The following is a 25,873-nucleotide window of genomic DNA, read 5'->3' on the forward strand; positions in this document are numbered from 1 at the left end:
CAGCGCCCCTCGTCCCAGCCCCGCCCCCCTTTGCCGGCCCAGGGATAAGCGCAGCGGGTCGCCCATGGCGACCGGGAGGCGCCGCCCGCGCCGGGCCGCCGGACCGCGCGACTGCCGGCCTTCCTGCCGGCCTTGCGGGGGGAGGGCGCGGCGGCGGCGGCGGCGGCGACGACGTCACATCCGGGAGGGGGGCGAGTTCCGGTATTTCAGGGCGGAGCAGGCGGAAGTGGGGCGAGCCGCGGCTGCAGCGCGGCGCGGAGGAGGCAGGAAGCAGAGCGCGAGCGGGAGCTGGGTGGGCACCATGGCCGGGATCACCACCATCGAGGCGGTGAAGCGCAAGATCCAGGTCCTGCAGCAGCAGGCGGATGACGCGGAGGAGCGGGCCGAGCGCCTCCAGCGGGAAGTGGAGGGGGAAAGGCGGGCCCGCGAGCAGGTACGGGCAGGGCGAGGCGCGTGAGGCGGGCCGGCGCTGCAGCCGCCGCGGCCCGGCGCCCTTGATCGGCGGCGGAGCGCGGTGCTCGGGGGCCGGCAGGCTCGGAGGGGACGCTGGAGCCCGGACGGCGGGCGGGGCGCGGCTGCGAGCGGAGCTCGAGCGGGCGAGGGGCTCGGGCGCTCGGGCGGGCAGGCTCATCCTCGGGGGAAGCCGAGCCCCGCGCGGCCCGGGGAGTGGCTCTCCTCCTCCCCCGGCTCATTCATTCAGCCCCTGGGAGCCGGGCGCGGCCGGGGGGAGGGGCTCGGCGGCCTCTCCCTCCCCCACTTTGCCGTGAAGCGGGGGGACTTGGCTCTGGTTTGAGGTTTCCGGCCCGAAGGATGAGAGTAGGTGGGTGCTCCTTCGGCCTGGGAGGTACTGGGCCGGAGGGAGGGTGAGAGGGTGGGGCTCAGGGGTGGGTACCGCCGGGAAGCCCCCGGCTCGGCTGCTGGCAGCCTTTCCGCTCCCTCCTCTTGCTCAGGAAATGAGGCAGCAGTCGGCCGAGAGGAAGCGCGGTGCCCTCCCTGGAGGAGGTGGAGGCCCATCCTCCGGCCGGGGGCCCTTTCCTCTTACGGGGAGCCCTTGCGACTGCGAAACCCCACTCTCAACCCACGCGAAGCGAGAGAGGAGGGGATGCTGCTTCAGTCCCCACGTTAGTGCAGATGTGGGAGCCAACAAAACACGTCTGGCCCGGCCCATGAGGACCTGGAAGGCAGGAACTTCTGCCACAGCCAGGCCTTGATTGCTGAAGTGTGATCGATCAGGGCAAGCTGAACCGGTTAGGGACACTTCTCCCAAGCAGAGCTGATAAGCGGGCGTGTGTGGCAGAGAATCGTCTGGAGTGCCGATTTCCGTCGAGGTTTCTGATCCGACCAGGCAGTGTGGCCGATGGAGACGGAGTCATGACTCCCCAGGGGGCCTCTAGTAACGTGTCTCTGCTGCTTTCCCCGTTACCCACCAGTGTCTTTTTTTTTTTTTTAGTTCAGTAACTATTCAGCGGAAAGTTGGAACATAAGATGTTGGCGGGATGAATGGTGATTCTCGAAACCGCTTTCCGTTCGGAAGTGGTCCAGTAATAGTGAGCCACACGGTTTTCCAAGGTCTCGGGTGCAGTCTGCTGGGTGGAGCTGATCTCCTGGGCTGAGGCTTTGGTTTAGGAGGGTTTGAGGCTGGAGAGGCAAGTAGCTGTTGCTAAAATTTGAAAGAACTCTTGTGGTTTATTGGTATTCTCTGTTGTTCTTTCCCTCGGTAAGTTTTTTTTTTCTTTCTTTCTTTGGCTGCTCCTCAGGGGAGTGGCTGGGAATTCATGTTTTTGAGGGGGAAGGAGGTGGGGGCAGCAGCCCTCCAGGTTAATACTTAAATTGTTAGAATACTAGTTTTTTTTTTTTCTGGGCATGGAAATGCTGGGAGCTTGTCTTCCTCAGTCACTTTTTTCTGAGTGGCTTTTTCCTCTTTATGCCAGTGACTTTTAATTATCAATTCAAGTGAGATGGACTGGCTGGGTGACTCTTTATGACCAGTGACACTTTCTCATCTCCTTTGTTCTGGTGACCAGATCCCCTTAAAGGGGAAGAGAGGACGGCTGAAGGAACTAGCTACATGTGCGCTAAAGAGTCAGAGGCCCACCATACAAGCATGGGCACCCTAGGAAGAGTTCTAAGATGGAGTGATGTCACGTCCCCCCACGCCCAGCCCCCCAGGGTTTGGTCATTTCTTTCCAGGAGAACCTGGCTCCTTTTTTTCCACCCTTGGTGACTCTGGGGTGACGGGCAGCAGAGCGAGCGGCTTCAGATGTTTTATTTACTACTCCTTCACTCAGAGTTTGTCACATTTGCTGACTGGGTGAGGTCTGGTGAGGAAGTCCTCAGATGGAGAAGTAGGGCGATGGTTAAGTATTGATGAAACGAGCGTCTTCTGCTCCCCATCTTGAGCGAGCCTAATCTTTTGGCTTTCTGCTCCATTGCGCTTTGAACCTCTCCGGAGGAAGAGACACCTGTGGGAAAGAAGCGGGTTGCCTGGGCTACCTGTTAGCCCCTTAGGACCTTCTGGAATGTGGGTTTTGCAGGCTCCTCCCTCTGGCGCTGGGAGATCAGCTCTCCCTGATGGCACACGTGCTGTCAGTGGGTTGTCACTTGATTATTTCACTGGTCGCTTTGTGTGAACATCCAGCCCTCGCTGGAAGCTGGGTGAATCCAGAGCTGAGGCTGGATTAGCCTGGGGTCCCTGTTTCCTTCCTGCTGTGGCCTGGAGCGTGACCTTTTACAGTGTAGCACCTTGTCCATTCCGCTTTCGATTTTGATTCTTCCCTTGCACTTCTTGCTAGATTTGAACAGAAGGCAACATAATGCTTAAACGCAGCCTTTTTCCTTATCTGGTTTTTGGCTGTGATGGTGGTGGTAAAAATACACATAACATAAAAATTACTGTTTTAACCACTTTTAAGCGTGTAGTTTGCGTTTCCTCTCCCCTAACTTCCCCCTGGTACTTTGTCTCTCCTTTTTCTGGTCTAAAACATTTAGAAATACTATTGAGGGAGTGAGTGGACTTCAAACAGCAGTTTCGCTTCTGGTCTCATTCCCGATTCCTCGTCTCTGGAGCGGGTTAGGATGTGGGACTGTCGTGGCTCCTGTACCTGGGTCTGGAGGACTAAGCGACGGCTTTGTCACCTTTCTTTGCCTTAAATTGGTTTTCCTGCTGATTACCTTTCTTTCCTTCGCACCAAAGCACACACTCACGAGGGAGAGGCAAACAGCCCTTTGCTCTGAGTGCCTGGCTCAGACCCCACCTTTGTTTGCTCTGGCTGATAGCTCTACTCCCTTCCAGCCGGCCTCCCCCTTTGGTGAAATTTCAAGTCCCCAAGGACACGGTATCTCCCAGGGTTGATACATTGTGATCACAGCGAACTGAGCTGTCCTCTACTTACAGGGCTCAAGCCTGACTTCCATTACTCATTTCCTTTGAATTTCATCTGTGGCTTTTGTCTAAAAAGAGAAACCCCAGAGTGGCAGAGAGCCAGATTTAGGTTAATCCCCTTCTGTCCTTGGCCCTGATCTTCCTCCTGGCACCAGTGCCCTGTCAGTTTCTTGCCTTGAGGGTGTGGTGTGCTTGGGGAACCTCTCCATCATGGAGGATGGTGGTATTTTAGATCGAACTCATTTCTCAGCTGAAGCTGTCGTCAGCCATCTTCCATTCAGTGTGACCGAATTGCTGCTGTTTGCCCTCCCCCGTTGGGATCTCTGCTTCCTGGGCAGTGGAGAATCCTGTTATTACCTGAAGCAAGGACCTCAGCGCATACCCTCCAAGCTGGGCAGAGGCGGGTGGGCAGAAAGATCAAAACCACATACGCTAAATCTAGGGTGATTGGAATAGCATACAACCCCATGTCCCCCAAGGCCCTGTTTTGCATGCGGGTTTGCAGAAGTCGGTCCCACTCGGTCTCTTGGCCCGACCCAGTTGACAAGCGTTTTGCAGAGGTTCTGGTTCCAGGGAGACGTCAGGTGTCTTTCCTCGCCCCTCCACAGGTACTAACAGATCTCGATTCTGCAGAGCTTTCGTTTCGTGGTAAAGAGAACTGATCCTCTGCGGGAGGAGAGAAAAGAGAACAGCGCCTGCCCTCCTGACCTCCCCCCACAGGGGTCTAGAAGCTTTCGCTGGGACTTCCGTCTTGGGTTCTGCTTTTGATATGAGCTCGGTTAATGCGCCGTGCGCATGCTCCTCTGAGGGCACCAAGATGGGTTTCTCCTCCCCCCTTTTCAGCCTTGCGAAGAATTCTATTGTAAATGCTGATTTGTGGGAGAAACCGCCCGAGCCAGCTTGTTGTCATGGAAACTCTACACTCCCGCCCCCGTAGCCTGTTATCTCCTCCATTTGGGTAACTACTGGTGAGCTCGCTGGATGGGGACTGAGATTTCATGACTTTCCTCCAAATCTGGTTCCATTCTTTATTTTTAGTTCTAGGCGTCTGAGGGTAGAGGGGGGTCAGATAAGTCACGCTGGCAGTGTTTCGTAGTTCCTGCCCGATAGCCTGACTTGTTCCTGTAATCTTGACTTTTTGAATTTGTGGGGAGAAATGTGTGTTGTCCTAGGGGACATCTGCTTTCCTGCAAGAGACGGGACCGGAGAATATTTACTTGTTTCGTGGCGTTTTAAACAGTATAGTTAGAGACACGAATGGTTTCTTCGTAATTTCAGACGTCTCGATTTTCTTTTCCTGTAGATCAGGGGTTATAGCCATTCTCCGCCCCCTGAACCTCCCATGTTTGTATTTGGAAATTTTTGAGCCAGATAACCGTATGGGCTGTATCCCTCCCCAGGAGGGGTAGTGGTCGTGGTCTGGATTATTTCTGCAGCCGCCCCCGCACCCCCGTTCCTCAACGCCAGGAGGAAATCAGGGCAGTGGCATTCAGGCACCGTCTGGACTGCAGAGGAGATATCGTGTTTACCAGGCTCTGGGATAAGCATCTCAGCCGGGTAGAGCGCAGGGCTGGTTAGACTCCGTGGCTGGCGGTGGGTCGGCGGGGGAGAGGCCGTCCTCGGCGGGGAGCTTTTCCACCAGCGGGTCCCACGTGCGCTGCCTCCTCGCCTCGAGTCTCGTCCATTATCAAGGAGGGGGCACGGCGTGCTTGCACCTCAGCCTGCGGTTGGTGGTGGGGCGGGGGCAGGGCAGCAGGTGTCCTGAGCTGTCCCGGAGCGCGAGGGTAACGGGGTTAACTAGAGAAATAGAAAGGGGTCGCAGTTCGGAAGTTTGGAGGCGCGGTGGTGGGCACAGAAGAGACACTCTCTTCTGCCTCGAGTTCTTTTTGTAATTTCATCAAAGCAGGTGATTTTAGCCTGAGAGGCTCCTTGTCGTCAACTTTGGGGCGGGGGCAAATTGCAGTGGGGGGCGGGGTAGGTATCCCAGTGTACCAGCCTTTCGCTTTCTGGTCTGGACGATTATTCTGGAAAACATTCTCTTGGTTAGTCATCCTCCTGGTGTATTAGGGTGGGGTGACCGGAGGGTCAACAGTTTGAGTCAAACAGCAAATCAGTAGACAACCCAAGATTCCCTCTTTCCAGAACTGCTTGCTTATCGACTTGCTTTATGAGACACTTGTAAGAAAGTTGCTGAAGAGCGAGACGCAGCCCTAAGCCGGAGCAGAAGGGGCCCTTCGCTGGCGACCAGTGTGTTCAGGAATTTGAACCGAGTCCAGAAACGGGGTGGCACTGACTGACGCTGGGCTGGGCAAGGCGCCGAGTTTTCAGACACTCTTCCTGTGCAACATAGGGGGATTTGCTGATGGGAGACGCAGGGGAATGATACGCGTGCATGTGTACAGTCGTGTCTGCTGGATCTCACATGCATCGGAGCCGAGACCGCTTCTGCCCCGCCAGGCTCTGGCTTCCTCCCTGCTAGTCAACCCATCTTACGTCATAGTTCGTTCTCTTTCTCTCGGCCATGCGTCTGCTTCCTTTGTCCACTCTTTCAAATGCAGGCTGAGGCCGAGGTGGCGTCCCTGAACCGTAGGATCCAGCTGGTTGAAGAGGAGCTGGACCGCGCCCAGGAGCGCCTGGCCACCGCCCTGCAGAAGCTGGAGGAGGCTGAGAAGGCTGCGGACGAGAGCGAGCGGTGGGTAGAGGGGGTGATGCCTTGTGCCTTTCAGGATAGCTCCTGCCTCACAGCACCCCTTCCCCTCGTCTCCAGATGAAGACAGCGTTACCGGGACTCTGACCCCTTTGTAATTGGCACTTCTCTGTAAATGGATCTAACAATCTGCAAATGACATCGCCAGATGGGCCTCCACTTAGTGAATCATAAACTTGTGAGATGAGTCCCCCTAAAGCGGTGGTTCCCTAAGTGAGATTCCCAGACCAGCAGCACCTGGGAACCTGGCGGAGATTTCGAGTCTCAGCCCCAGCCCTGCCCTGTGGACCAGGAACCCTGGAGGCGGAGCCCGGCGGGACTGGCTCCCGTCCCTGGCTGCACTGTTAGAATCGTGGGAGTGAGGGGCGGGGGTCGTCAGGGCTTTAGAAAGATGGGAATGTCTGCAGCCCACCCTAGCTCGGTTAGAGTCCATCGTGAGAGGGGATCCGGGGCGTCTGTCGTCCTTCTGGTGAGATTTCAGCGTGTACAGGCAGGGCTGGGAACCGCAGACCCTGAACCAAATCACAGCTCATCGTTGCTGAAAATAGCCGATTGGTTCTGTGCCGTCTGAGTTAACCTAGAATGGAGGTGCCTGGCGACTTGCCTGGGATCAGATGGAGGCTTCTCAGAGTTAAGAACGCCCTCCTGGGAGCACGCTGACGTGGCCGTGAGACTTGGACCCGCCCCGAGCGCGCTGTCGCAGAGCGGGGCCCAAACTGTAGAGAGCGAGGGAGCAGGTGCAGAGCCGTGCGTGCGGTCCCGTCAAGGCGTGGGGCTGACGCTTCTTTGCACTTTATCTACAGAAAATGTTTCTGGAAGGATTATGAGGGGAGAGATCTCCTCTGATGAGCAGGGCTGGAAGTGGAGAGACTTAACTTTTCACTCGATGCCCTTAGACCTTACTCTTAAATACCAATTTCTTAACAAGCACGTCATTTCTACAGGAAGAAGTTTTAAACAAAACAAATTGAATAGGGGTGCGATGGGAATCTTTCTGGCTGGCGAGCGGAGAGGAATGGGCTTCTATCGGTGCAATTCCGGTCCCTTGGAGAGGAGCCGATGACAGACGATCGTCAGTGCCACATTTGTCCTTAATTGTTTCTTACAGAGGTATGAAGGTTATTGAAAACCGAGCCTTAAAAGATGAAGAGAAAATGGAACTCCAGGAAATCCAACTCAAAGAAGCTAAGCACATCGCAGAAGAGGCAGATAGGAAGTACGAAGAGGTGAGGCACCTTTCGCCCGTCCCTTCTCACTGGTGACATGGCCTTCTGAGAAGAACCACGAGAGGGAAGTGGCCCCTTTGCCTCACTGGGCCGTACCCGGTCTTCCCCCGTAGGTGGCTCGCAAGCTGGTGATCATCGAGGGGGACTTGGAACGCACGGAGGAGCGAGCCGAGCTGGCAGAGTCGTGAGTATCTCGGCCCCCGAGTCTTGCCACACTTTGTCCCTCCCCCTTTGGCTTGGGCACTAATGTGAGTGAGCTGGCATTCCTTCACCCTTGTTAAACAAGGCCCAGAGAGCAGGCATTATCTGTAGCGCCTTTTTAGGCCCTGTGAATGGCTTTGGCCTTTCTTAGCCCTCCTGACTGGTGACAGGTGACGAATGGGGTTTTCTCATATCTCGTAGGCAGGGTTTTGAAAGTTGAGAGAAAAAGAAAGACTAACGATAAGAGGCGAGCCGTTGACCCGAAGGCCCCGCCGGGTCCTCGCACCTGAGGTCCGGTCCTCCGAGGGCGGAAGTGGCTCCCGTGACCTAAGACCTGTCATCTGTTTTTACCACTCTGCCGACCTGCTGGGCAGCTTGAGGGCGAGGGCGGCCGGGAGCTGGCCCGCCGCCGGCACCTTCTGGGCCTCGTCTGACAAAGCGCTGATGTGTTTGTGCTTCCCTCGCGTCCCCCCCGTCCCAGACATGACATATCACGACCATGGTGGTGTTTTCTTCCCATTTTGTGAAAAATTTTTTTTTTCCATTCCGCTGCTTGTTTTCTTGCTGTGTTCCCTTTTGACCTTTCTCCCTCCCCGCAACCTGGCTTGTGCGACCCCCGTGACTGTCACTAACAGCCGTTGCCGAGAGATGGATGAGCAGATCAGACTGATGGACCAGAACCTGAAGTGTCTGAGTGCTGCTGAGGAAAAGGTACTAACCGTTAAGCCCAGAGAGGTTCCGTGGACGGTGTGGTTTTGTTTCTGTTTTGCAGCCGCCTCCCCTCCACTGGTTGACGCGTCCAGTGCTTTCTCACCTCACGGAATGCTCCATTCTTTCCCACCTCTCGGCATCTCTCATCTCCTTTCCTAGTTGCTCCACTGCGGTCCTTCCCGTGGGCGATTTGGGGGCCGTTGGCGGGGGGCATCCGTTCCCACCTCCGCCCCAGGCAGCAGTTATGACTTCTTCCTGGCACTGATTTCTCTCAGCTGTCCTCCTAATTGGTATCCAGACACCGGGTCCCAGCCCACCGGGGCCCGGCTGACACGGGCTACGGTGGAGGGGGGAGGGCTGATGCTTGCTCGGAGAGCCCGGGACCTTCTCTCTCCCCCCGTGTGCCTTCCAGCTCTCTCTACACATAGGTTCAATTCATGTCTGTGTGTCTCTCTCCCCTTTTTTTTTACTCTCTCCCTCTTCCCCTTCCCTCTCCTGCGGTATGTAAAATGTTCACAGTAAGTGTTCTGAGCTGGAGGAGGAGCTGAAGAATGTCACCAACAACCTCAAGTCTCTTGAGGCTCAGGCGGAGAAGGTAGGGGCTGGTCTGTGACAGCGACAGGCTCTGGGGCCTGGGCCCAGCCCTGCCCTTAACGAAAGACTGGAGAATCCCATTCCTTATATAACCCAGTGGGACGTATGCTCTTCCGACCCACTACCCTCTGTTTTGGTTCTGGGTTTATGGGTCAATGCTATGCACTGGGATTGCTTCAGTGAAAGTAACTTCGTGGTCTCAGGTGCCCGCGGTCAAGTTCTCCTTAGGCTGATAGGGCTGTGCCGAACGGCCGTGACCGTGGTACTTACAGGTGTCCCAGCGAAAGGACGGTGGCAGCAGATAGTATCAGAGCGAGACCTACTGAGTAATCTAGACACATGACTGGACTTTATCGTCATGTGGGACAATTTTAGCCATGTGGCTTTGGGGTGTCACTATAGCTACTCATTAAGCTGGAGGAACGAAAACTACCTCTGGGTCGACGTGAATACAAAGCCCAGGTCCATTCTCGAAAAGAGGGTGTCGTGGCTCTGAGCACAGCGGTTTGTGGGTTCTAAGGACTCACTGTCCAGAAACGGCCTTGCTTTTACTCGGAGACCGTGGGCACATTGGATGCGAGAGGCTGTGCAGTCAGAGTAGGCGTGAGGGCGGGGTGCGTCTGTGTCCGTCATTTCTCCCCTGAAATTTTCATTCTGCGTCTCTTACAGTACTCTCAGAAAGAAGACAAATACGAGGAGGAGATAAAGATCCTCACCGATAAACTCAAGGAGGTGAGCGAGGGGACTTGTAGGCAATGGACCCCGACGCTTGCAGGTGCATAAGGCATTCGTGCGGACTTAGACGCACTGGCTGGGGTTCTGACGGGTGTAGAAGCAGAAGGTAGAAGTGGGCGAGGCTCTCCTCTCGTTCGTCTCGTCCCTCATCCCTGATTCTGGCCGCTTTCGTGTTCCCTCCAGGCAGAGACCCGCGCGGAGTTCGCCGAGAGATCGGTAGCCAAGCTGGAAAAGACGATCGACGACTTGGAAGGTATGCAGCCTTGGGGAGGGATGCACGTGCAGAAGCAGAGAAAGACCGTGCCCGGCGACCGATAACCTCTTTCCCGGGCTCCGGATGGAGTCGGCAGTGGCTTGGCGTGCACGCCGTGCCCTGTCCCATGTCACAAGTAGCTGGGGTGGGTCAAACCCTAGAACTGGGGTTTTACACTCAGTCTTTTTCCTTCAGTGAGACGCTAGCTGACATTCTGGAATTCGCTCTTTTCCGTGGAGGAGACTGGCAATGGCTGCATCTGCCTCCAGTCTAATGGTCTTAAATCCTTAGTCTGTGGGGTGAAATGGTAGTCACACTTTGAGAAGGCAACGAGAACGTGTGTCACCCCGTGGCTACTTTTGGCAATCCCGTTCACCCCGCAAGTTGAGGGAGACCGCTCCAAGGGGCGCAGCTGTGGAATCGCCACGTCCCTGAGCTGACCTGTGCCAAGGGCTTTCTGAATACTTCCTGTCCCCACCGTTGGGCACCTGTGTCCACTCTGAGAGCTCTGACGTGCTCTGGCCGTGACTCTGGGCAGCAGGGTGTCTTGGGGAGAGTCTGGGGAGGCCACCTGCAGAGCAGAGGGGCCCAGAATACTGGTCACGCTTAGCAGCTGGCGAAGTAGCTGAGTGTTGATGTGTACTGGTCCATTTTCTGGTTTCGTTAAGTTAGGCGTTGCCACTGCTAGAAATCGAGTTAACTGGGCAGCAGCAGGGCCTCTGGCTCTGGCGGTAGGAATTCCCTGTGGTGACTTTGCCCGGGTTCTCAACTCTTGCCGCGATCCATTAGCGGTGTCACGAAGTCCGGTGGGTCCCGGGGGACAGTGGATCTGAAAATGGCCAGTTACGGCCGTGGGACCAGCACCACGCCACTCTCTCCCTGATTTCTAATGATACCCTCTCTTCAGCGCTCTGATACCTTTCACTCTGTCCCCTCGTTCCTCCCTGTGGTTCCTGTGCCTGTCCAGATGAGCTCTATGCCCAGAAACTGAAGTACAAGGCCATTAGCGAGGAGCTGGACCACGCCCTCAATGACATGACCTCTATGTAATTATGTGACAGCAGGCGGGGCTGGGACCTTGGCTTGCGGGTGGCTGGGGGTGTAGACCGCTTAGTGTGCTTTGGTTTTATCCTCTGGGCACTAGAATGTCCACCCTCATCTTTAAAACATTGGTGCTGGTTACTCATTGGCAGAAGCTGGGGAAGCATCTACTTTGGGGTCAGTGGTACAACCCTGACCTACCTGTGGTTTTGATTCACAGTCCCTTCATCACAGCACGGTGTGTTTTCTGTTTCTCAAATAGTCTCCCCAGCAGGGAGACTGCCGAAGGTAGAATCGTGTCTTCGTGCAGCCGAGGGCCAGTGACTTGGCTCTCACACTGCGGAGCAAAACTCAGACCTCCTGGTGTATTTGCTTTGTGCCCCGATGTTAAAGTTCCCGGGAGAGTGTCACCCATGATTGGAAATATCAAATGCACCCGAGAATTGAACTTGATTCCTGGATCTCGGTCCCAGAGCGAGCCAGTAGTAAAAAGCACCAAGAAGAGTTGTCGGGGACCCTCCCCCGTTTGCTGTGCATCCCCGGTCTTGAAGCTGACCTGCGCCTCATGTCTTTCCCACTAACCCCGGAGAGAAGCCAGTGACTCCGGCTGTAACACCTGGCTCTTTTTTTTTTTTTTTTATCATCCCTGCCACCACCTCTTCCTTTTCCCCGTCTTCCGTTTTCCCAATGGCTGCGTAGATGGATGCTAGTCTTTCTCACCGAGAGTCTCCTTACTTTTCCATACAGATAACTTACCACCGTTTCTGCTCTGTTCTGGATCTGCCCCCTTTCCTCGGGGGACCCAAGGCCCCACTGTCACCCTGGATTCCATTCGGGTCAGCCCGGCTGGTCCCCAAGGCATTAGGATGGGCGGCGGGGGGCCACAAAGCAACTTATGTATTCTCTTCCGCCCCCACCCCAAATTAAAATGTTAAGCCGCTGGAAGCCTCGTGCCACCCTGCATCCGTGTCATTGACAAAGCTGCTGCTGTCCCTAAGAAGGAGCCTCGGGGGTGTGATGTAGGCTCTCCCTGCTCTGACTGGTATAATCAAAGCCACTTTTGTGTGTGTCTATTTTTTCTTGGCATTTAAACTCCACTGACGTGAGTCTGTCAGAGTGGGGGACTGGTAGGTTCCCTAGAATAGGAGCCCTCGTCTTCCTCCTCGGCCGAATGAGGTCATCTAAGTCCCTTACTTCCGATTCTTAAATCACCCCACCTGGGGAGTTGTCCAGCCTCTCTTCAGGTTCTCTGATAAGTGAGGTTGAGAGACCAGCGAAGTGCCTGCTGGCACGCATCCTGTACCCTCTCGCCGGAGGTTCAAATGCTGCGTGAGAACATCCGCTGGGTTCAGGTGCATTGTCAGCGAACCTGACTAATTATATCACCCCGAGTCACCAAAACAGACGTAGTGGATAGAATTTTTAACAGTTACATGTTTTCTTTTTGAACCCTTCCTTATCTGTTTGAGGCTTACTGCCATTTGTCTCCTAGTGTGTACACGTGGACTATAAAGTGATAAATGGTCATCGGGAAAACAAAAGCAGCCAAGCATGCCTATTTCAAATAACGTGCACAAGGTGGTAATGATTTGTTACATGCATTAATATGTCAAATTTCTGCTAGTAAAATTGTCCCTGGTTTAGATTATGGAATCACGTAATCAGCATCACGGAAACGCCTATTCCAGGTGACACAGCAGAGCTGGTTCAGTCTGGACGCTGCAGCTGTCAGTCGTGGCTCTTTAAGTGCTCGAGTGTTATTCACATAGTGCTCCAGTTTTTCAGCAGAGTACATACCGAAAATTCGCTTTTCTTCTAGATAGACATACAGCCGGGTGGAGAGGTTTTCCCTAATCTAAAACTCTAGGCCTCACTCGAATTCAGGGTTTTTTCCCATCCATACCATTTCTCCCTGCCACACAGCCTCTGAAATTAAAGTCCAGATTGATTTATTCATCTGACGCTTAACTGATATCTTCTAGGCACAGGGCATTAAGGTGGGAACAGAACGATCACTCCGGTTGCTCAGAACCTCGTCACAGAGAGATCATACATGTATATGTATAACAATGACGTGAGACAAGTGCCACAAATAAATAAAGTGTTGTGGGAGTTTCGAGGGGACCTTGATTCCAGGGAGGTGATTAGGAAAGACTCACGGAAGGAGGCATGTGACAGATACTTAATAAACATGCCACAACTCGCCTCTTCACTTTCACTGGGTTCCAGAGGATTGGATTTTTGACAGGCAGTTTGGTTGAGGTGCAGTAGATATTGGGCAGCAAAGAAGCGAAAGAATAATGGCGTAGATGGGGATGGGAAGGACACAGTAGCTGTCAAGGAAGGACACAGGAGCCGAAAGCAGGCTGGGGAGTTCAGTTTTATTTTGTAGGCGATGGGGATGTTACTGGAGGTTTGGACCAAGGTCGTGTTGGTGGGGCGGAGCAGCGACGGTAGTCAAGTTGCCGGCTGAGTTAAGACCATCGGGAAGGGAGGGCAGGTTAGGAGAGTGATCCATTAAGATGATGGTTCCCAAATTTCAGTCACTCACATGCCACTTGGTGGCTTTTGCCATATGCACATGCTGCCTCCGTATTTGTTCAGATCGACTCGTTTTCAAATGGGTTTTATTTTTAGTCTACGAATTCTAATTCGAAATCAGTTAGATGTGCACTAGTGTTTTTCTCTAATGCACATTAAAATACAGCAGCAAATAAATTTTTCTTAAAGTTCGCAAATGTATACTGCTTGACATCTCACCTGCTGCTCGCGGTGACGATGCCACACTCTGGGCAGTGCTGAGTGAGGCGATTGCTGTTTTTCCAGGGCTGGTAATCTGAACCGGGGTCCTGGTGGTCGAGAGATGGCGCTGTAGGTGGGGTACTTCGAAGGGCTTGGCCGCTAAATGTGAGGAGGGAAAGTCCAGGCGGACTGGTCTGGAACCTAGGAAAATGGTGGTATTGGCGGTGATGGGCGGTCACGTGGTCCTAGTTCGGAGAGATGGGCAAGGTAGACAAGAATAGAATTCTGAGAAACCGGCAGGTATTCAGGTGAAACAATCCTGGGGCTTGCGGGGGGCAGTGATGCAAGAGATTTTGGAATCCATAGGGTGGCAGCGGGTTTAGGCCATGAAGTACATTAGAACCCCAAAGGACAATTGCAAACGTAAAAAGAATCGAGCAAAGGGGGAACTCTGTAGAGGAGGAAGCCAACTGGGACTGGTCGGAGGGGCAGAGGGAGGACGAGTAGCTTTGATATTGGTTGGAAGTTCAAGGCTGGATCCTTTCCAGCGGTTCAACTCGGACGGGTGGAGAAGGAAGATAACTGGAGATGGGACATTGTCGTTGACATGTTGTTAGTTTGAGGGTACATTTTGAGCCTTAAGATCAAGGAGAGGAGCCGTGTTTCAAGGAACGAAAGAACGAAAGGCAAGAAGTGTAGCTTAAAGCCCTGTTGGCTTTTGAGAACTCAGTGTGGCTAGTGTTATTATGAAGGGCTCAAATTCCAATTTTATTTACTTCTGGTTCCTATGAATTTCACAAGCCGCTTGTGGCTGGTGGCCGCTGCATTGGCTAGTACAGTCCTAGGTGTTTTGGTATTTGGGCAGAAGGAGTTGACTGACAGAGAGAAAGGCTCTTTGGAAAGGAAAGAGGAGAGAAGAGTGTGTTAAATAAACACTTCTGGTCGCTGCTGTCCTTGCCCACAGGTGTGGCTAGTGTGAGCCAGGGGAGATACCAGCAAGCCGGGGGAGCTGAGTGCAGCTCGAAATAGCCCGTCGTGTTAAATTCACGCTTTCATTCAACGCTCGATACCCTTGAAGAAGCCATCTTGCGAGACTTGAGCCTGGACCAGCTAGGGGATCAGGGTCAAGCATTAGTGGTAATCTCCCAGCGAAGGGCTTGACCTCTCAACTTTTCCCACTCTTCTTCATTTCTAAGAAAGAACCACAGACCGACGTATCTGTTTTTCAATTCCTCGTTACCTTTGTTGGAGTGAGGAACAAAAAGGTTGGGCCCCGGGTACCTGGTGGGCGGAACCACCTGCAGTTGCGGCAGCCTTAGGCACCTGGTCTCTTCCCGCAGGCGGTCCTGGCTGAGTACTCCCCAGCCTTAACATTGGGGGAGGGGCGTGGGGGGAAAAAGAGCAAAATCTGTCTGTCTGCCTGCCTTCCTTTCTTCCTGGAACTTTGAGGCTTTAAAGCTCATGTAGTTCCCTTTACTTTGAGCCCCTTCCCCCTTTCCTATTCCGGAATGAAACTGACCTGATTCAGACCGATGACGCCTAAGGGACCGTTCCATGGGACTGTTCCCTCATTAATTAGGCGCGAGGCACAGCTAAAAGGGACATCACACCAAATGGATTCTTTGGATCGCCTCTTTTTGTTTTATTTTGTCGTTATCTGGACCGAGAACTTGAATGAGCTGGTATCTGATTTTGAGTTTTTAGTCACTAGAGATGGCAGAGTTAGACACTCTACTAAGTTCAAGATGTGAGAACAACCACATTTATCTTTCGGACTTCTTACGATTCTTAGGGAACTCTGCCTTCGGGGTTTAATCAGGCAATAAAATGCTCCCACTTCTCTGTCTCTTTATTCTTCCCTAACTGGAACAGAACCCTCATCGACCAGGCTGTTTTGAGGGCTGAGATCCTGATTATACACCTCCTTTCCAAGACAGGGGGTTCGCACTAAGCAGCAGGACGTGGGTGCCACAGAGGGGCCAGGCCACTTGGGGAATCTATGTAATATGACACCACAGAGAGTGTAAGCAATGACAGTTCAACACAGACTCGATCCTCTGCTCGTCGTCAGGGTGCCCCAGTGAATGAGACAGGTCTCGTCCCAGGCCTTAGGGAGTTAATGGACAAGTATAGTGGTTTTCTAATGGGGGGCTTTTGTTACGTAGACCAGGATAATTCTGGGGTGTACAGAACAATCCTACTTATTGCTGTCCCCTGCCTAATAAGTATCTGTAGGGCTCTCTAGATATTATGACAATTAAAACCCACCTCCACGTATTTCCAGATTCCCCTCTGCGGGTGAGTGGGGGCAATATCATGATTCAGAACCTCTGGTTTAATGGGCAGTGCAATTTTGAAAGGTCACTAACTTCCGCTTCTTAATACAGCTATTATAGTGCACATAAAGTGCCAAGTATTATTGGGACTGTACTGGTCCCAGCTTCTGGGTGGTATGAGAACACCTCAGCCGAGAAGCCCAGGTGCCTGAGCAAGGCCTACAGTCAGCCTGCAGATGCGATGGCTTTGAAGGCAGAAAAGCATCTTTTTCATATTGAGGTCTTGAGACCATTTTGAAACAGACTGTAAAACATAGGGAGAAACTTGTCTGTGAGCTTCAGAGGCTGTTACTAGGAGTGGACCAGGAAGGAGCTCAGCTTTCCTGCCCCCGGATCTCTGTCACCTCTGCGCTGGTTGGATGGATTGGGGTTCTCCGTGCCCCTTCGAAGTGTGCTTCGGGTGGGAATCACAGACAAAGCCAGGGACTTGAGCACTTAACTACTGGTGTCAGGAATGCTTGCTTCAGTGATAAGAAACAGGTTAAGAGTCGCTAAAATAAATAATGGGATTTATTTTTCTTGCATAATAAAAAGTCTAGACTTGTGCAACTGTGGTCTGATACAGCCTGACTGTGATTTTTTTTCTCTAAAGGTTGAAATATGTAGCTCTAGTCATCACATCCATGTTCAAGGCAAGAAGGGAGGCTGAAATTGTCCCAGCAGACTCCCTCTAATCTCATTGGCCAGAACTGGATCACATGATTGCCCCTAGCTGCAAGGGAGGCTGGAAAAACAATCTAGTTTGAGTGGGCTCGTGCCAGTGATTCACCTTCCCTGGGGCTGGGCACACTGTTGGCCCTGCAAGGTTGGGGTTCTTTTAGAAAAGGGGAAGTCGGGTTTTGATCGAATAGGTCACTGTAACGTGTCCATCCCAACACCTGCAACAAGAAGCATTAGAAGCATTAGAAGGTGATTGAGTGGGTGTAGAGATATTTGTCTCAATCTCCATTCACAATGCTGTATCGAATGCTTTTACAGAAAAACGCTCAACTGTTCACTTTGCTTCCTTTCAAACCCTGATTATTATAACCGTATTTCTTAACGTGCCACCTGCATTCCTTCCTGTGCCCTGTTTCACTTGTCTCTCAGTTTTTCCGCCCAGGGAATGGATACTGTGAAGGAGATGTCTTTTCTCCCTCAGAATGTCCTTCCAGCTTGTCAGTCTGATTTTTAAATTTTGTTCCTCTGTTGGTCTTTCCGCCAACTGACTGACTCTGACTGCCTGCTGAATCCTCCTGGCACCCGTTCTGCCTCACAGATGCATGTTACGTTTGTCAGCTAGCTGAAAGTCTCCAAATGCACGTCTGGTACCCTACTAACCTTCCCTTTTTCTCTTTCTCCTCCTCTGTTTTCTCCTCTCCTCCTGTGTTTTCTCCTCCCCGTTGCCGCTGCAGAGCGTCTCTACAGCCAGCTTGAGCGAAACCGGCTGCTTTCTAATGAGCTGAAGCTAACGCTGCATGATCTGTGTGACTGATGGCAGGGCTCCCCGGTGCCCACTAAACCGAGCTCATTGCTCACGCCACTGACCTGGACCCCAGCAAAGAGCTGATTGTCTTTTTGAAAGTTGCCGAGTCGCCCTGAGCAAATTGCTTTTTTAATCGGGGCAGTTAGAGTGTGGACTTCCTGAGAGCACTGTAAAGTGGGAGCAGTTCCCGCTGCATTTCCATCTTTTCTCAAGAGCTCGTGGGTGATAAAGGGAGGGGCCCGAGCGCGTAGTGAGCAAATCCAAGAGAGTTCGCATTGTCCACCCTTATTTGCTGCTCTCGCGCTTGTGCACTGACTACAGGATACGGTCCATTGCATGGCTGTTTTCCCACAATAAAAGGACCGATTTGACACGATGTTGGAACTGCTTCATCTGCAGACCCGGCGGTGGGCCTTTCTGGGTGCAGAAAAGGGATGGGAAAGAAAAAAAGGACGTGGGATGCGAATAGGTCTGCGTGCCATCACCTTCTGTGGGTCGAAGCTTTGAGCATTGCCCCCGCCTCCCGTGCTTGGCTGGGCGGATTAGATTCTCTCTGATGTTCTGCCGCTGCTTTTCTTCCTGACGTTTTTTTCTCACGCTTTTTCCTGGTTTTATGTTGAATTGTAAGAAACAGGCTAGCTGTAGACAATAACTGCAAAAATCTGTTTAGGCTTTGCTGACACGTATATGTGTGGTAGTATTCTTAGCTTCGTTTTCTTTAGAGATGCTTCGACTTTACGGTGGGGGTTCTTTTATTCTTTTCCTCTCTACATTTTGGGGAAAGCCTGTCGCTCATGAGGGTCCCCCTGTACTCTTTTCAAGTTGAGATCCTAGTGTTTCTACTGGTAGGAAAAATAGACCTGTCCTTGTTCTCCGTGGTCAGACCCCCCCCCCTCAGTCATCTCAAGTAGTAGGTATTGTCTTCTGGGCCAAGCCTAGAAGAGTGGATGGCTGGCACTTAGGGCCTCCCGCTTCAGGGACTGAAAGCTGAAAGGCTTGGTTGGGTGTGGGCGGGAGAGGGCATGACTGACAAGGTCCCCAGCTCCCTCCCCCAGAAATACAGTAAAACCTGCAAATTCAGTAGGCAGGCCGGAGGCCCTGCATACCCGGGTGATGCAATAGCTCACTTCTGTGGCTGAGAAGGCAGCTGCTTCGTTAGTCCGCAGCTTCCCTGCCGCATGACCAGTTCTCAGAGTGGGTTGACCTTGAAATTTACTTCTGGTTTTTGTAATGTCTCTCCTTTACCCCCACTAGATAAACTGAAATGCACCAAAGAGGAACACCTCTGTACACAAAGGATGCTGGACCAGACTCTGCTTGACCTGAATGAGATGTAGAGCACCCCAGTCCCGCCCTGCCGCTGCTCCTCCCCCTGACCCCAACTCCGCCTGAGGCCAGCCTGCTCGAAGCTGACCTCTACACCGAGGGCTGATCTTTAACTGGAAGGCTGCTTTCTCCTTTTCCTGCCTCCCACCCCCACCCCTGTGTCTTTTTCGCCAAACTGTCTCTGCCTCTCCCCAGAGATTCCGGTAGGGCTGGAGGCCCCTTTACCTGTGGGAGCAACATTTAAGGGAATGCGAGCACAATGCAAAATGTCTTTAAAAGCATGTCGTGATGTACACATTTTGTAATTACCTTTTTTGTTGTCAGTGTAGCAGCCATTTGTAAAACATTCCAAGTAATTCCACAGCTCCGAAGCAGCAGTTTAATCCCTTTCTCATTTTTAGAAGGTAATTTTTCACCCTGATGCATATTGTCCTCTCTGTAGAGCAGGGGAAGGTGTGGGCCTGCCTTACAGAGAGCCAAACAGAGCCCAGAGAAAGACTCCACTCTGGGGAGCCTCAGTGCTTTGTACAGAGTACCAGCCAAACCAGAAAAGTGATGCCAGGAGTTAGCCAAAAAAAAAAAAGCTGGTGAGCTGGGGTTCAAGTTTTCAGCTTTAAGGTATCTTTGGAAATTTATCTTTTTTTTTTTTTCATCTGAAGTGACCAAATTAAAAAGGTGAGACCTCTGTCTGAGAACAGATCCTTGTCCCATCTCTACCCCATGCCTTCCCGACGGCTCAGAGAATGGATCATGTGCCCCTTATGTTGAGGTGACCAAATATTTGCTTTCCTGCCTCCTTGAAAGAAAGAAAAGAAAATTATGTTTTTGCCACTGATTTAGCCATATGAAACTCATCTCATCACCCTTTTCTGGGTCTGAAGCTGCTGTCTCTTAGAAGTGCCATCTCATTGTGCTTTGTATCAGTTAGTGCTGGAGAAATCTTGAATAGCTTATGTACAAAACTTTTTAAATTTTATATTATTTTGAAACTTTGCTTTGGAGTTGGAGCACACCGGCTGCCCCACCTGGCCGAGAGAGCTCTTTGCAGGCTGTGGTCTGGCAGTGTGCTGATCTTTAAAAGTCCCTTTCCCTCCCCAGTACCCCCTTTTTGGCGAGGTTTCTGTGAGGTCTGTTTGGTGCGCATTCTGCAGCTTATTGGCTTAAAATGTCCTCTCCTTGGTGTGGTCCCTTTGGGGGCCGATTGGGAGAGAGAGAAACCAATAGTGCAACTGTTTTGATACTGGAAATTGAAGTGTCTTTTTAAAATAAAGAACCAGTTCCTCCAACTCTCAGACCTACTTGACTTATTTACTAATTCAAATGTGCTTTCTCCACAGGAACTGAGGTTCGGGTTACAAATCAGATCTTCCTGGGTGGTAGCAACAGGATTTACCGTAGAGCTCACACTTTGGACCACAATTGGGTTCAAAACTCAGCTCTGAGATTTCTAGGTGTATGTTCTGATATAAATCATGTAGTTTCATCATCTGTAAAATAAAGACAATGTATTATCACATAAATGTAAAGATTAGAAATAATATTCACGTGCCAGGCCTTTTATAGGTTACTTAACACTAGCATCTTTGGGGTGAGCTATATGTTTTTCTTTACAACTGTATTAGTTCTTATAAGCCATGGATTTCTTAGGCTCTGTGCTCCTACACCCCAACAATATATGACACCGATCGCATATTCTTATATGTGTGATTTTAGTAAACTGCCCTGAGAGAGACTTTGAGCTGATATTCTGTCGGATAGTTGGAGAAAAATTAACAAGACACACTCTCAGTATTTGCTTAGAGACGGGCAGTGTGCGTGGATAGCTTTCAAAGCTGCTTTTGAGACGCCAATGCCTGGTATTTCCTGCACTCTGGCCATGAGGCTGGACGTGAATCTGACATCCTAGTAAAAATGACACGGCTCCATTGACAACGTCCAGCTCTTTATACTCGAAACTGGAAAAGTTTCCCATTTATAGGCCGAATGGAAACGCCTGCAAAAAGTTTTGGCGGGGTGGGGTCGGGTGCCAAACAACGAGGTAGCAGCGGAGAAATCAGACAAATTAAGATTGTTTTCTTTTGACGTCTCTGCTTGATTTTTTCTATTAAGATCTACCATCCAGTATTTAAGCGGGCATCTGAGTTTGTGCCCAAGGTTTCCATAGCGTCGGCTTGCGGGAGCGCGTCGGAAAGAAATTCCCACAATTCCGAGCCGGGGGGCCCCGCCTCCTGCTGACGTTCCGCCCGCGGATTGGCTGGCGTTGGGCCGGGGGCGCGGCCGTGACCGAGCGGGAACCGGAGCCCAGCGGTCGCCATGGCGGGCGCCGGGGTCCCGGGGCCTCGAGGCTCCCCGCCGATTCCGTGCCTCTCTCTACACCGCCTGTCACTGCTGCTTCTGGTTTCGCTCGGGACCCTGGCCAACAAGCTGAACGTGCCGCAGGTGTTGCTGCCCTACGGCCGGGAGCCGGGCCGGGTGCCCTTCCTGCTGGAGGCACAGCGGGGCTGCTACACTTGGTGAGGGTGGCGGGTCGCGGGCGTGCACCCCCACAGCACCCAGTCGGGGTAGGGGGGCTCGCCCAACGTAAGACGCCCCGGAAATGCTTGCGGTCCCTCGGTGTGCAGGGAGGAGGGTGGGAGTGGAGTGGCCAGGCCTTCCGATGTGGCGCGTCCTCGTGCGGGAGGTCTTCAGGTCATGTGTGGGGCCTTGTGTGAGAAATGCCCAGGATGTGACGTTGTGTGTGTGCGTTGGGACGGGCGGGCACAGTGGGAGCAGCTCTCAGGGTCCAGGGAGCCCTGTGTTGGAGCCTCGGGTGTCGGGGCTGCCCAATGTGGGGAACTTCCGATGTCAACAGTTAGGGCTACAGGAAGTTCGCCCGGTCGGAGGAAATTTATCTAGGAGCAGAGGGGCTTGGGGTGTGAGGGCCCCACTAATAAAATAAGGTGAGGTTTTTGGTGGGAAAGGGTCTCAAAACCTAACTCAACCAAGCACTTTGCATATATTGACTCAATTTTTACAATCTTGGGAGGTGAGTACTGCTACTCCCATTTTACAGATGAGGCCCAGGGAACTGAGGCCCAGAGGCCATGAAGTATATAAACTTGTAAGATGAGCAGATTAATTTTGGGTGGAGATGAGATCTTCCTGTAATTTATATGTTTCCCCCCTTAAATGAACTGCCCTCTTGAAGTGTGAGACGAGGGGTACTCGTTCTGGGGGATGACTCTGTGACTGAGGATGGAAAGACGTGTTTTCCAGTGTGAGAGGACCCAGCTATAGGCTGTGTGGTTACGTAAGGTGTGTGGGCTCCAAGGTATCAGAGGGTTCATCCCGAATGGAGTAGACTACTGTCTCCTAAGAGCAGCACTAAGGTTTGTTCAGAGTGTAAGCAGTTCACCCCCATTTTACGAGGAAGTATGAGAGAATCTTATAAGATGACCCAATGCGAAAGGCATTCCATCTGTCCAAAAATTCGATGACTTTTTTCTGAGGTGGATGCACACCTCATAATTTAGGCAACTTTTCTAATGTCAGCAGCCCAGTTTCTAGGATTGAAGGAAACTCGTTCCGCAGACTATGAGAAAGCCACGTCTCCCATTATTGGAAACACATCGATCCTGTTTTTACATAGGGAAGAATGTAACAATCTAATCTTAAATATTGAGGGAGGCATGTAATACTTCTGTAACTTTGCACAGGGGAATATTGGAAAAAGGTTCTGATCAGTCTTTCTCACTTAAATCTTGTGTCCCTACGTAACGTTTCTACTTTAAAAAGTGTCATTTAAATACACCTGGTAGTCTGTAACATGGAGAAACCAGAATTAATTTAAACTCAACTTACTCTTATTTCATACTCTTGAGCGTTTTATTCTGGCAGGCACTCCACCCATCATGATGCGGTGACTGTGGAGCCTTTGTATGAAAATGGCACCTCATGTTCGCGGAAAGCTCTGCTCATTGCTGAATCTACCCAACCTGTACGCCTCAGCAGTATTATTCTTGCTCGAGAGATAAGTATGTTGAGAGAAAACACACTATGTAACAGTGAAATAATTGTGACATCCTATTCTGTGACTTTGTGTGTGTGTGTGTGTGTGTGTGTGTGTAACCCGCAGCTGGCATGATGCCTGATACAGAGTGGAAACTAGTTGTTTGAACTGATGAAGAAAAGAAGGCGTTATTTATCAGAACTAGCTTAGGTGTTCAGATCTGAGATTAGTCTTGAGTGAGGCAAAAGGCGGTCGTATAAAGACTAGCACTTCCCAAGGTGTGGCCTGTGTCATCAGCATCACCTGGGAGCTTGTTAGGAATGTAAATTCTCAGGCCCCAACTCAGTTCTGCTGTGCCAGAGCCTCTGGGGTGGGCCCCAGGCAAGCTCTGGGTGATTCTCATGCATCCTGAAGTCTGGGGAGTACTGACCACACTGGTCTGTTTTAGAGCGGAGCAGCTCAAGAAATGCTCTTTGTATCCAAAATCAGAGCAGGGCTCTTTGTGTCCCCGTGTTTCTGGCACTTCAGTGCCATATTGATAGGCCAGAGATATCTGTATGGTTTTTAAATATTTTTTTCTAATTTTTTTTTAAACGCCTACAGCACCTGGTCTTCCTAGGTGTTCTCCCATTCAAGTACTAACCAGGCCCAACCCTGCTTAGCTTCCAAGATCTGACGAGATCAGGCACGTTCAGGGTGGCATGGCCATACTGGTTTTTAAATATTTTGATAAATGATATCTCTATAGTATGATATTAATGAGAAATTTGAGATTTTTGGTATATCATATTTCACATAATTGAAGATGCCATCCATTGTAAAGCTATTTTTTATGTACCTCTTAGAAAAATACTGACAAATTATGCTTTTCTTCATTTAGAATTTTTACTTTGTACTTACCGAAGAATTCTTTGACTTAATTAGATGATTCTTTTTATTATGCATCGCCCCGTGCGTAATAAAAAGGAAAGTACAAACAAAATAATCCGGTTAAGATGTTCCTGAAACTCCCTTAACATTTCTGCCTCATCCGAATCACTTTTTGATTGGAATCATCAACTTCTGCGTTTATTCCCACAACATCTTCCTCTGCGCCAGCGAGACTGTTTGTGATGCAGCATTTCTTAAAAGACTCCATTAAAAACAAAAACTCCTAAAACCTCTAAGTGTCGGACTCTTCACTTGGCTCCGCAGTGATATAGAGCTGACCTGTATTTGTCTCCAGCACTGGAAGGGCTCCTGGCACCTGAGTCCCACCCTGTCTCCTCAGCCGTTTGGCTTCTAGGGGATAAAAAAGTGTTTCACCCTTGTTTACTAATATTTCCCTGCCCAGCCATGTCCTCAAGGAGTCCCGGTTCTTTTTGATGGAGAAAGTAGTTAAGAACCAAGATCGCGGGGGCGGGGTTGGTATTGTGCTCGTTGCTCCTGGAGTGCCACTGCTCCTAAGGCCCTCTCAGCACGCCGTGCTAGGAGACACGTGAATGTATACTGACCCACGTGCACACACATTCATATTTATTTCCGTCTAGCTACGTATATATTAAAAGAAACGAGCTCGTACTGGTTCCTTTGGTTCTGATCTTGCATCACAGTGAGAAAACCGACTCATCACCTACAACATATTTACTTATTTGTTGAACCCTAGTATAAATATAATGTGGTTTCTGTATAATTAATTCAATTTTTATGTTTCTTGTGAAAGAAAGTATAGCTTTTACTGCAATAGCATATTTCGATGCTCCTTAGCCTTATTTGAGGGGCATTTACATGTATCATCTGATTAACATAATCCCTTCATTTAAAAAATCCATAAAAGCAGATCCACAGCTAGGGACAGAGTTTACCCGTGATGTTTATTAGTACTTTTGGATATTGTAGTGGTAGTTACTTTGCTTTTTTGTTTCTTGAAGATGAAGCTAAAACTTAAGCATAGTTACAACAGCACAAGGGGCGGCTGTGTAGACAGCTTTCTAATACATGGCAAGTGTGATGAGGGGCATACTGTTAAAAGACAGTGCAAAACAATTTTCATTTTATTCTGTACCGTTTCAGTCTGTGTTTATGCATTCCATTATGGCCGTACTGACTGGAACTCTGGATCTAATACATGGTTCCCAGGCTTTTATCTCATGAAAAATAGAGAAATTTTTCGGCAGGACTGACACACGGCTGCTACCATTTTATTTTCCTAAATATAGTTTTAAAAATCTATTCCCATAACTTAATACAAGGAAAAACATTTTAACACTTCAAAACTAAGAATGTAAGAATAAAGTATATTCTATTAAAGTGAACAAATTTAATTATTTGCTATCTTAAAATTGTTTTTCTCATTTTTTTCGTGGATGAATGAAAACAGCTTTATAGCTCAGTGTCTGGGAGCCACTGGTCTGATGTCTCTTATTGTAAGCAGAAGTTCTTTTATTTGGTCATTATGCTGTTTTCTTCCCCAGGTAGAAAACAGCCACTCCAGCCTTTGTTTCCTAACATTTAGAATAAGCTTTGAGATATTTAATAGATTCATGGCCTGTTGAATTAAACTCTCAGTTTTTGGGTTCGTCGTAGTGACCGACCATGAACTGCGCTGTGATGTTAGGGTCGACGTGATAAACAGCATCGAGATTGTGTCTCGGACGCGAGAACTCTACGTAGATGATGCGCCCCTGGAACTGATGGTGAGGGCGCTGGATGCCGAAGGTAAAGAACCGGGGGCTTCCACAGCCTTGGGGAGGCACAGTGGGCGCCTGGCGCTTCGTCCGCGCAGACCGCAGCTTGAGAGATAGGACTGGATTGGAGAGAACGTTTGTTTTCTCACACGAAGCTCACGTACATGCGGGATTAATAATTCTGAGTGTAGTTCAGTGCGTTAGCTGATACTTTCATAAAAACTTCCTGCTATTTTTATTTATTTATTATTGTTATGCCTACGATACCTGCTCTTCCTGGGTGGTCTCCCATCCAAGTACTAACCAGGCCCAACCCTGCTTAGCTTCTGAGATCAGACATCGGGCTTGTTCAGGGTGGCGTGGCCGTAGACCATGGACCGTGGCTCCGTGGGGCATGAACCCAGGACTTTCTGCGTGTAAAGCAGATGTGCTAACCGCTACACTATAGAATCACAGCCATCCTGCTATTTTTAATTGTCAGTTATCGCATAAGTTTTCTT

The 25,873-nt window shown here is 50.8% G+C and overlaps 2 protein-coding genes and 2 pseudogenes across 8 annotated transcripts in view; 2 read left to right on the plus strand and 2 right to left on the minus strand.

Annotated features, from left to right (window-relative positions):
* The first annotated feature begins 208 nt into the window (after nucleotides 1-208).
* Nucleotides 209-19,302, plus strand: TPM3 (tropomyosin 3). 7 transcript variants are annotated; one of them, XM_039849728.1, is made up of 9 exons: nucleotides 209-433; nucleotides 5,941-6,074; nucleotides 7,198-7,315; nucleotides 7,429-7,499; nucleotides 8,152-8,227; nucleotides 9,491-9,553; nucleotides 9,740-9,809; nucleotides 10,777-10,855; nucleotides 18,648-19,302. In XM_039849728.1, exons 1-9 carry the CDS (start codon nucleotides 302-304, stop codon nucleotides 18,649-18,651), a joined length of 747 nt encoding a protein of 248 aa, XP_039705662.1. In that variant the 5' UTR covers nucleotides 209-301; the 3' UTR covers nucleotides 18,652-19,302. The 7 variants fall into 7 exon arrangements, with proteins under 7 accessions (XP_039705662.1, XP_039705665.1, XP_039705661.1 ...); XM_039849731.1 differs by lacking the exon at nucleotides 8,152-8,227 and adding an exon at nucleotides 8,747-8,822; XM_039849729.1 differs by lacking the exon at nucleotides 18,648-19,302 and adding an exon at nucleotides 11,598-11,795 and having other exon boundaries at nucleotides 218-433.
* A 17-nt stretch (nucleotides 19,303-19,319) lies between these two features.
* The window catches only part of NUP210L (nucleoporin 210 like), a 49,591-nt gene continuing 43,037 nt past the window's right edge, over nucleotides 19,320-25,873 (plus strand). Inside the window, exons 1-3 of the mRNA XM_039849740.1 lie at nucleotides 19,320-21,232; nucleotides 22,596-22,732; nucleotides 25,273-25,404. Coding sequence (XP_039705674.1) covers nucleotides 21,033-21,232; nucleotides 22,596-22,732; nucleotides 25,273-25,404 — 469 coding nt within the window. The 5' untranslated portion in view covers nucleotides 19,320-21,032. The remainder of the gene's footprint in view (nucleotides 21,233-22,595; nucleotides 22,733-25,272; nucleotides 25,405-25,873) is intronic.
* On the minus strand, nucleotides 23,302-23,420 carry LOC120592281 (uncharacterized; annotated as a pseudogene).
* LOC120592287 (uncharacterized) lies at nucleotides 25,629-25,744 on the minus strand (annotated as a pseudogene).

The sequence above is a fragment of the Pteropus medius genome, unplaced genomic scaffold (assembly GCF_902729225.1).
Source record: "Pteropus medius unplaced genomic scaffold, Ma_sr-lr_union100, whole genome shotgun sequence".
Taxonomy (NCBI): Eukaryota; Metazoa; Chordata; class Mammalia; order Chiroptera; family Pteropodidae; genus Pteropus; species Pteropus medius.